This window comes from Alligator mississippiensis, chromosome 4, assembly GCF_030867095.1.
Source record: "Alligator mississippiensis isolate rAllMis1 chromosome 4, rAllMis1, whole genome shotgun sequence".
Classification (NCBI taxonomy): domain Eukaryota; kingdom Metazoa; phylum Chordata; order Crocodylia; family Alligatoridae; genus Alligator; species Alligator mississippiensis.
Genome location: NC_081827.1, coordinates 105,338,671 through 105,348,474, shown reverse-complemented (window position 1 = coordinate 105,348,474; position 9,804 = coordinate 105,338,671). Strand labels below are relative to the sequence as shown.

Genomic DNA, 9,804 nt, shown 5'->3' with positions numbered 1-9,804 from the left:
TTGCTACAGGTGAAAAGAAACCAAGCGCTTTGCTAAGAGGCCAGGGGCCCGGCTCTGTAGTATTCAGTTTAATATGGAAGCAAAAACAAAGGGCGACGTCCCTGGCAGGTGTTTCGCCAGTGGGCAGGGCTGTGGGCTAGGAGCTCGGTGCCCAGGAGCAGGCGACGGACGGCGGGGGAAGCGGGGGCGCCGCGGGGCCCCAGGCTCCCCTTGTTCCTGGCGCCGGGCCCGCACTGCAGCACCGCCTCCGGCCGCGGGGGGCGCCGTGCGCACGCTGGCCCCGCCCCGGCAGCGGCTAGAGCAGAGCCCGGATATCCGGCCGCTAACGCTGCTTCTGATTCCTGGCGGAGCCACATGGCGCGGAACGGCGGAGCCGCTGCCTCCAAGGAGCTGCTAGGCGTGGGGCGGGGAGGAGGTACGGGGAGCGCGGGTTGGGGGTGGGGGGCTTGTGCGCTCTGCTCTGCCAATAGTTCATGGGTTAGACTAACCCGGGAGGGCGGACTTTCTCATTCCGGGCTGTGGTGCCAGGCTAGGGTCTCCGAGGGCCCGAGTGCGCCGGGCCGAGGAGCGTTCTCGGCACTCCCGCCTTTAGCGGGGGTCTGCCACGGCTCGCGGGTGGGTCTTGAGCCGAGAGAGAGAGGGGATTTCGTTACAGGACAAGGGATGAGTCTGCCTGGCTCTGCCTTGCAGGCAGCGTGGGGGAAACGCACAAGCAGTGTCTTTCCTTTCTTTTTTGGTGCTGTTTTTATGATTTGGATCAGTGGCAGAGTTGGGAGAGAGGTTAGACAAGCTTTCAGGCGCACGTCCCCTCGCTCAGCTCAGCTCCCCTACCCTGAGCAAGGGGGCTTGGTGCCAGAAAGCTTGACTAATCTCTCTCCCAACTGTACGCTCCAATAAAAGATATCGCCTGCATCCCCCACCTGCTTCTTGGACAGAATAAGGATGCTTCAGCCCCACTTCGTGTGAACTAAGCAAAGCCACCCACACCAGTGGTGCTGACTTCATACTTGTCTCAACTTAGATGTTTACCTGCTTTTTTGTTACCTTGCTGCATTTAAAAAAAAAAAGGTGGGGGAAGGGTTTAAGGAAAGCAGAGAGTGTCATATAGCTAGGAGGCAAGCTGGAGATATTGAGAAGGCCAGGTCTTGATCTACTACAGGCAGTCCTTGGACTTAGGACACAACTGGTTTCTGAAAACCTCAGCTTAAGTCGAAATGTTGTAACTTGGAACTGATTTTTCCCATAGGAAACAATGCTATAAATGGGGGGTTGGTTCCTGAACCAAGGCCTGATACTCTATTTTCACCAAAAATAACCTAATCAATTATAGAGGAGTAATATAGCTACATCAATGTATTTATATTGTAAATAGCAATCATATTGATTTGGAAGGAGGTGACTTTGAGGTGACTTTCCTGGACTTTTCAAAGGGCTCTTGGTTGGACTTTTCAAAGGGTTCTTGGCTGGAGTCTTCTCAGGAGTCTTGGCTGCAGGTTTTTCTGCGGTCTTGTCCGCTTCCTTAAAGAAAGCGTCCAAGCAAGTTTGGACAGATGTTCTCCAGGGAGATGGGCGATGCAGCGAACTTGTTTGCTAGCTTGGCAACACATTGAATCAAGCGTTGTAAAGTTGAAACTGACATAGTAAAGTTGAAACAGAGTGTCAGTTTATAAACGTTGTAAGTGCAAAATGTTGCAACTCAAAACGTTGTAAGTCGAGGACTGCCTGTACTTAGCCAGGCACTAAAGCAAGGAGGTGAATCAGGATAGAGAGAAAACAGCATGAGAAAGTTGCATTTTCAACCCTGCAGTTTGTTTGCAGGCAAGCACTCAAATAACAGGATTTTTTTGTTTATTTCTAGGCATTTGTGACACACTGTTGATTAATTCCAAGCATGTTAACAAAAAAGCCACAAGTTTACAAACGGTTAGAATGCCACGGAGTAATAGTAAGTGCCTTTCACTCCAATCAGAATCCGTCACTTGCGGGTTAAGCTACTTGTGAACTTGGAAAAAAACCCATCTGTTTACACACACACAACTACATGCTTTTGCTGAAGCTGTTAGCAATTAAAAATGAACTACCTGCATACATAAAAAAAATTCTAAAATTAGCGGAATAAGTACTCTGTATTAGGAAGTTAATTCTTTAATAAAATCTTTGGGGAGGTGGTTGTATTATAACAGTAGCTTGTAAAGGACTTCAGTATAGTTTTCTCAGAAAATGTAGCCTTTCTAAGCAGGGAAATGTTGTTTTAATAGAGAATGAAAGAGGATACATCGGGGTGGACAATTATTTTGGCTGGTGGGCCACTTAAATAGTTTTGGTCAGCTGTCAAGGGCCACACACACAATCTTTCAGAAGATACTATTTTAACAAATTATAGATAAAAAAAACAATCATACTAAAAATCAAACATCGACCATAACATATCTTAATTTTATTTCAAAAAATATTTTTGGCCTGATTTATGTTGTTTTTGAATAGTGTATATAGAGGCAGTTGCATAATAGTTCAAAATAAAGTCTTACTCGTGTATATTGTGTGGGGGCGGGCGGTATTTGGGGGGATGTCCATGTGCTATGTCCTAGGAGCTGGCTGGAGGTGGCGGGGGGGCAGGGGGCACATGCAGCAGAGCTTACCCAGGTGGTGTGATGCAGGTGTGGTCCACCCCAAGTCTGGCCTGTGACTGCACCCAGTAGCATTCCATATGGGGCTGAGTGCTGCTTACTTCTGCCCAGGACAGCCTGTACCATTCTCCCACCAGATAGCAGTGCCCTGGCTAGTGAATACAGTTTCCTGGCATGGCTGCTCCTGGTATGGGCATAGCCACCTGGGTATTGTTAAGCTCCCTCTGCCTCCAGCAGCTGTTCCTGTCCCTACTGCACCACTCTGGCCAGGTAGTAGTGGGGAAGCTCCAGCCAGGTGGCTCCTGCCCCAGTGTATGGGGCTCCATCTCCCAGCCATCTTATCCACTACACCTGCCCAGCATGATAAGCAGCCACTTGTGGGCAGCCAAGTGGGTGGATGGCCCCTGGGAGCTGGAGTTGGAGCCATGTGTGCTGGGGGCAGGAGCCACCTGGCTGCAGCTTCCCCACAACCTGGAGTGGCACAGCAGGAGGAGGAGCCACTGGAGGCAGGGGGAGCCAAGCAGTACCCAGGTGGCTGAAGCTGCACTGAGAGCAGCCCTGCTGGGAAGCTGTGCGTGCTTGCCAGGGCCGCAGTGGGTAGGAGCATGGTGCAGGCTGCTCTAGACAGGAGCAGGCAGAGTTCAGCCCCATGCACAGTGTTGTGGGGACAGCCATGGGCTGGATCCAATCAATTGGTAGGTGCCTGCCTGTTGGCTAGATTCAGTCAGCTGGCAGGTTGGAACTGGCGCCTGTTACAGGGATGTGTGGGCAGTGGATTGTGGCTCTGCTCTGGGCCCTGGCTCCGCACTGTCACCGCCCCATGATCCTAATCCTGCTTCCCAACACCACTCCCTTCCACGTGCAGCCCCATCCCATATGCCCAGCTGAGCGTGACCATGCCCCTCAGCTGTTCACCAAAACTCCCGGTCAGCACCTCTACCATCTTCCAGCCCTCAGCAGTTCACCAAAACTTAAGTGGCCCTCCAGCCCAAAGAATTGCCCACCTGTTCTGTACTGTATCAATTAAGGGAAGTTGAACAATGTGATGAACATAGCCTTCAAATAAATTCTTAAAAATTATAAACAGTTTAAATCTCAAATTGAAAAATCTTTTTTAATTGAACGTTTAGAAGAAATTGCAGTAGAAATAAAAGAGTTGTTGACTGTTTGTATTGTGTGCCACTTATTTGGTAATAATCTTAGTATTTCTCCCTTAGTTTTCGACAGAGTACAGAGCTTTCTTCCACAGATGGCCCATGCGAATGATGACCTAGCTAAAAAGATAGCGACAGCATCACCACATCAGTTTGATATTGAACATCTCGATGATGCCCCTGAAAATATTATAGAAATGGTAAACACCTTTCCTGTCTAATGTAATGTAACTTTTAGTGATGTGGCTTAATACAATCTAGTCAGCCTTAGAACGGGTTTCTTTAAAACAGTAAATTGAATTTTTTTTCCTTCCTTATAATCCTTTGTAACATTGACCTGATGTAGTTTTATGCAAGCTATTACTTGCCATTCAGTCACAACTCTGGTGTTGGTAACACTAATCTATATGGTCTGAATCACGTTAACAAGTATTCATGACAATCCCATGAGAACTCTGTCTCCAGGTTTGGTTCTTCCCTGAACAAGTTCAACCTTTCTGCCGCCTGTGGTTGTAAGCAGACGTCTCACTGGACCTGAGACTGATTTGTCCTGGGTTTTATTTGGATCAAAAGAGTTGTTAACTAGGCCTTTGCGAAGCAGCAAGTATTTGATTCGGATTTGGATTCAGTAGATTCGAGGGACAGTGGTTTGGTTCAGTGATTCGAATCACTGTCCCAATTTGATTTGGCTGATTTTTATTTGGAGATCTGGCTGCCGAATCAGCTACCAAAGCTTCGGACAGCCCTAACAGATAGGGATATATTCCAAGGTGGTGAGGGAGGGAGTGAGGCTGGGGCAAGGGAAGGGAAGGGAAGGGGTGGGGGGAGGGGTGCCATTCCCAGGGCTGCACTGTGCTCTCTCTGCCCCCTGCGCCTGGGCTCCACCTGTCTCCACTCACCCCATCTCCTGGGCTGCGCCATGACGTGGTGCAGGTAGCTGGTGTTGGCTGCTCCCGGGGCCGCTGCAGCAGGGGCCGGGGGGAGTGGCGGCAAGCGGAGCCCTGTGTGGTGTGGGATGTGACACAGCTTGTCTGCACTCATCTTAGCCCCCACTGCAGCGGTTCCAGCAGCAACAAGAACTGTCAGTGGGTGCGGGGCGGCAGGATGCGCCTCTTGCTTCTCCCTGTCCCCTGGGAGGGCTGTGGGGCTGTCAGACTCTTCTTCGGGGCGTGTGCCCACGGAGCTGCACGTGGGATGACGACAGGCTGCCACTGCAGGCTGGGGCTGGTGGCAGCACCAGACTGATTCTTCCTGGCACTTGGGGCAGGCACACTGAGTGCTGGGAACAGCCCAGTGCCGCCACCGGTCCCAGCATGCAGTGGCAGCCTGCTGTCATTCCACATCCAGATCTGGGGGTAGTGGGCTGTTCCTGGTGCTTGGCGCGTCCGCCCCAAGCACCAGGAAGAATCAGGCTGGGGCTGGCAGCAGCACCAGACTTCAGTGGCAGCCTGCTGTCATCCCATGCGCGGATCCAAGGGCATGTACCCCCAGGAAGAGCCTGACGCAGCTCCGCAGCCCTCCTGGGGGACGCGGAGCAGCGAGAGGTGTGCCCCCGCACCCACTGACGGTTCTCATTGCAGCTGGCACCAGTAGCTCCCGGGGCCACGGGGGTTAGGGGGAGTGCGGACAATTTGCACTATGTCCCGCACTGCCCAGGGCTCCTTTTGCTGCCACTCCTCTCAGTTCCTGCTGCAGCAGCCCTGGGAGCAACTGACACCAGTTTCCTGCACCATGGCACAGCGGAGGCCCAGGAGCTGGGGTGAATGGGGGCAGGTGGAGCATGGTGCAGCCCCGGGAGCGGCCCCCCCCCGCCCCTTCCCTTGTCCCAGCCTCACTCCCTCCCCACCTTAGGAACCTATTCCTATTTGTTACATTATAAAGTGGGTTGGTTTGCTTTGTGAGGGAAACCTGCGTAGCCTATGGCTGAATCTCTGAATTGGCCCCGAACCTCTCCAAATCGATTTGGAGGCTACCGATTCGATTCGGACCGCTTAATGGGTCTCCCAGTTTGGAGATTCAGCCACCAAATCGGATCGAATCTCCTCCGAATCGAATTGGCTACCGAAGCTTCGTACAGCCCTGTTGTTTACACGTGTAACTCTTCCAAGTTTCGTTGCTGCTTTTCTTCCAGTAGGTGACGAAGGAAAGCACACAGCTTGACAAATACAGGCAGTCCTCGGACTTAAGACACAATTGGTTCCTGAAAACCACCTCTCTTAAGTCAAAACATTATAACTCGGAACCAAATTTCCCATAGGAAACAATGTTATAAATGGGGGATTGGTTCCTGAACCAAGGCCCGATACCCTATTTTCACCAAAAATAACCCAGAATTTTGTACTTAATCAATTATAGATAAGTAATATAGCTACATTCATGTATTTATATTGTAAATAGCAATCATATTGATTTGGGAGGACTTCTTTGAGGTGACTTTGCTGGACTTTTTGAAGGGTTCTTGGCTGGAGTCTTCTAAGGAGCCTTGGCTGCAGGTTTTTCTGCAGTCTTGTTTGCTTTCTTAAAGAAAGTGTCCAAGGAAGTTTGGACAGATGTTCTCCAGGGAGATGGGCAATGTAGCAAACTTGTTTGCTGGCATGGTGTTGGATCAAGCGTTGTAAAGTCAAAACTGACATCAGAAAGTTGAAACAGGGTGTCAATTTATAAACCTTGTAAGTGGAAAATGTTGCAGCTCAAAACATTGTAAATCAAGGGTTGCCTGTACATCATGGGAATGAATGGCAGTTTAAGTTTTAAGTAAGCCTCAATTAGCTAACAGATAGATGCACACAGAATTGTCCTGGAAAGTATTAGCTCACTATACCTGGCATATTTCATAGGCACTTGAAGAGGGACAATGGGTGTGAACAGTAGCAACAAGTAGGGGGTGCATGGGGGTGCACCTGCACCCTGAGAGTGCTGGTGTACCCCCTCACAGTCAGCGTTCCCTGCTTAGGTGATGGGCCGGGGGGGACAGGTGGGAGTGCTGGTATCCCCCTTAGAGTGCTGGCTGGGGCATGGGGGTGCCAGGTGAAACGCCCCTGGTCCTTCTGGGCACATTGCTGGCCCTTCTGAGTCAGCACAATTGGCCACAGGGGGGACCCCCCCACCCCACCCCAGTCACTGACTGGCTGCTGGGTGGGCAAGTGCCCCCCCCTGACTCAAGAGGCTTTCTCCCTAGAGAAATGTGACATCTGTTTATAGCCTATGGGTGCTTGTTACAGGGATCCTACAGAGTAGAAACAGACATTGCCTGACATTTGCATTTTTGCCACCATCAGAATGTTTATGACAATAATGTTCCTACCCAGGTCCCAGCAAGGAGGGGCAAGGCAGTGAGGAACACGGGGAATCCCTGGGCAGTGGGAACACATCACCCATTGTCCTGCTTTGGGCAGGAGCCCAATGTGTGGGACAATGGGGAAAGTGTTTCACCCAGTAAAACAGATCAACTGTGGTGGCACATATTCTGCCACAGCTGGATCTGTTTTCTTAAGCAGTATCTGTTTTTACCCACAGAATATCAATCCAATATTCTGTTTTAAGTACCTGTGAAGTTAGCAGGAGAAAATGTACTAACACTTTGGACAAAGTTTTATAAGTCAGTAGTGGCTTGTTTAAGTTAATTGCTAGGGACAGGTGCAGGCCTATCAGATTGCGCTTTCCCTGACCACTGAGCAACAATGAAGCTTGGAAGGCCTACTGTAAAGGTCTGTGCTGCTCCTTTTTTGTCCTGAGTTTTAAGTTGGATCAATCAGGACCACCTCAAATGAGGCATCTGTTTAGAGCCTAATTTGTCAGTATAAACCAGAAGTTTAGGATGAGTTGACATACTCTGATCTCTCTTGCTTCTCATGATTAAAGTTAAAAATGAGATAAGTATGCTACCTATTAATAAAATTAATTACATGTGGGGCCTTTTTTACACTTAAACTTTTCATGCTGTTTACAATTACCCCTGGGACAATTGAAAATATTCCCGATCTCTTCTAAAGCGTATACATCTCTTCATGTCAGTCTAATGGCTGACTTCAAATAGGGGTGTGTACAGATATTGGCATGTTGCTAGTTTGCTTTACTTCTTTAGAAAATCATAAAAGGAACACACAAATCCAATGCTTAAAAAAGGAATGTTGTTTTTGCAGAATGTTGCCTTGGTTGAGCTAAGTGGTTCAGACACAGATGAAGAAGAAATAACTTCGGAAGACAGCTCAGAATCTGAAGAAGACAGCTGTGCAACTGATGAAATTACTGTAGACAACATGAAACTTCCTAAACAAAAGGGTGAAAAGGGCAAAATTGAAATTTTGGATAGCGAAGGAAATGAGTAGGTGTAATATCACCTAGGAACTAGCTAGCTTCCAGTATTTGTCATTGGGAGTGCTGTGCATAATGTGGAGAAGAATTCCTTATGTTTGAGAGCCCAGCTGGAATTCTTAAGGCTAATAACATACTGGCCTGTCCCTTGAGTTACATGGAAATAAGTTCCATCAGGTGGTCAGAATGGAGAAGAAACAGCAAGAAACCCATAACTTGGAACAGGTCAGAAATGGTAAGGCCTCATGAGAGAGCTGAGGAAAGGACTGCTGTGGGTATAAGGGAGCATGTGTCTTGGGAGGTAGAAATAGCACAAAAGAAGACAAAAGGTTATTTTCTTAGTATTTACTCCCTCCTAAAATACTGTATGTCTGCTCTTACCAAGTAAGTAAACAAACACTGTAGGTACATGCACAGTGTAGTCTCAGAATTGAGAGATGCTTAAGCTAGCTCAGGTACTGGTAGCAATTAGCACAAGTACCAAACTCAGCACAAGCTAATTGGCCATATTTCATGACAGGATAAGTTGTATTGGATTGAGGTCTGTGCTGCTGTAGGTAGGCTTTTGTTAGCACCTGAGCTAACTCATTCAAAGCTAACTAGTATCTAGCTTTTGTTGAGACTACAGTGTAGATATGTCCTCAGTGCCTTCATGGTCAAATATAAGGAAATATGCCTAACTGCACGCCTCCCTAATTTTATAGGACAGTGATGTTCAACTTCTGGACTTTAAGCCATGTCTTCCAGCCCCTGAGGTTCTCCACAGGTCCAGAAATTTGGAAGTGGGAGAGCAGTAGCAGCATTAATTGCTCTTGGCACTGTGGTAATTAAAGCTGCCACACAACTCTGCTACCATAGTTAGACTTGTGAGGAGTCCCACGATCTGGATAACAAGACCTTGCACCCTGGATCATGCCACAGATAGATCTGGCATGCAGGGTTGCACCGTAGCTGGATCCAGTATGCAAGGTTTTATTGGGGCACTGGATCTAGCCTGTGGATCAACTCCATGCCACTCATCTGGCCTGTGTGGCTGTATAGGTTGAGCACTACTGTTACAGGAAGCAGCAATTTGGCCATTTTACTGTAGTTAGGTTACACGTGGTGTTCTGCATTTCAGATATATTGGCAGTGCCTCTGTAGATGACATTTCTTCCTTAAAGAAACTTAGCACTTTGTACAATAGTTTTTCTATACTGTATCTACTCAAATGTTAGCAATCAGGTCTGGAAAGCTTCAGTTATACATATAATTTAAAATAAAAAGAATAAACAGTATTTTTTTCCTTGAGGTTTTTCTTCAAGGTGGTTGTCTCAAACATCTTTTTTCAGGGTCATGATCAGTAAGGATTCCAGGTGGTATCACAGAGCGTAATGGCTCTTTTTAACTTAGCTGAATAGGGAGGGATCATTTTACTGGCATCTGGTGATGTTGTGAGTAAATTATGGGATATTTTGGCTAAATAAAATAAATCCATTGGATTCTTACTGTTGGTCATCAGTAAAATTGGTCTTGCAGTTAATTTAGTTCTAGTAAAAATTTAAGACTTTTTTTTTCCTTGCCCATATTCCACTGTAACATGTTTCCCATAGTGGGTTAGTAAATATGGTAGCTCTAGTAATAATGGCTGCTTACAGATGTGGGGACCCCCCACCCCCCGACCTCTAAGTTTGGTGCATTTCCCCGCACTGTGCATAGCGCATGCCCAG

The 9,804-nt window shown here is 48.0% G+C and overlaps 1 protein-coding gene across 1 annotated transcript; it reads left to right on the top strand.

Annotated features, from left to right (window-relative positions):
* Positions 1 to 307: 307 nt before the first annotated feature.
* Positions 308 to 9,372, top strand: NOPCHAP1 (NOP protein chaperone 1). The gene is made up of 4 exons (XM_006268269.4): positions 308 to 415; positions 1,859 to 1,945; positions 3,845 to 3,981; positions 7,924 to 9,372. Exons 1-4 carry the CDS (start codon positions 355 to 357, stop codon positions 8,107 to 8,109), a joined length of 471 nt encoding a protein of 156 aa, XP_006268331.1. The 5' UTR covers positions 308 to 354; the 3' UTR covers positions 8,110 to 9,372.
* Positions 9,373 to 9,804: the final 432 nt, after the last annotated feature.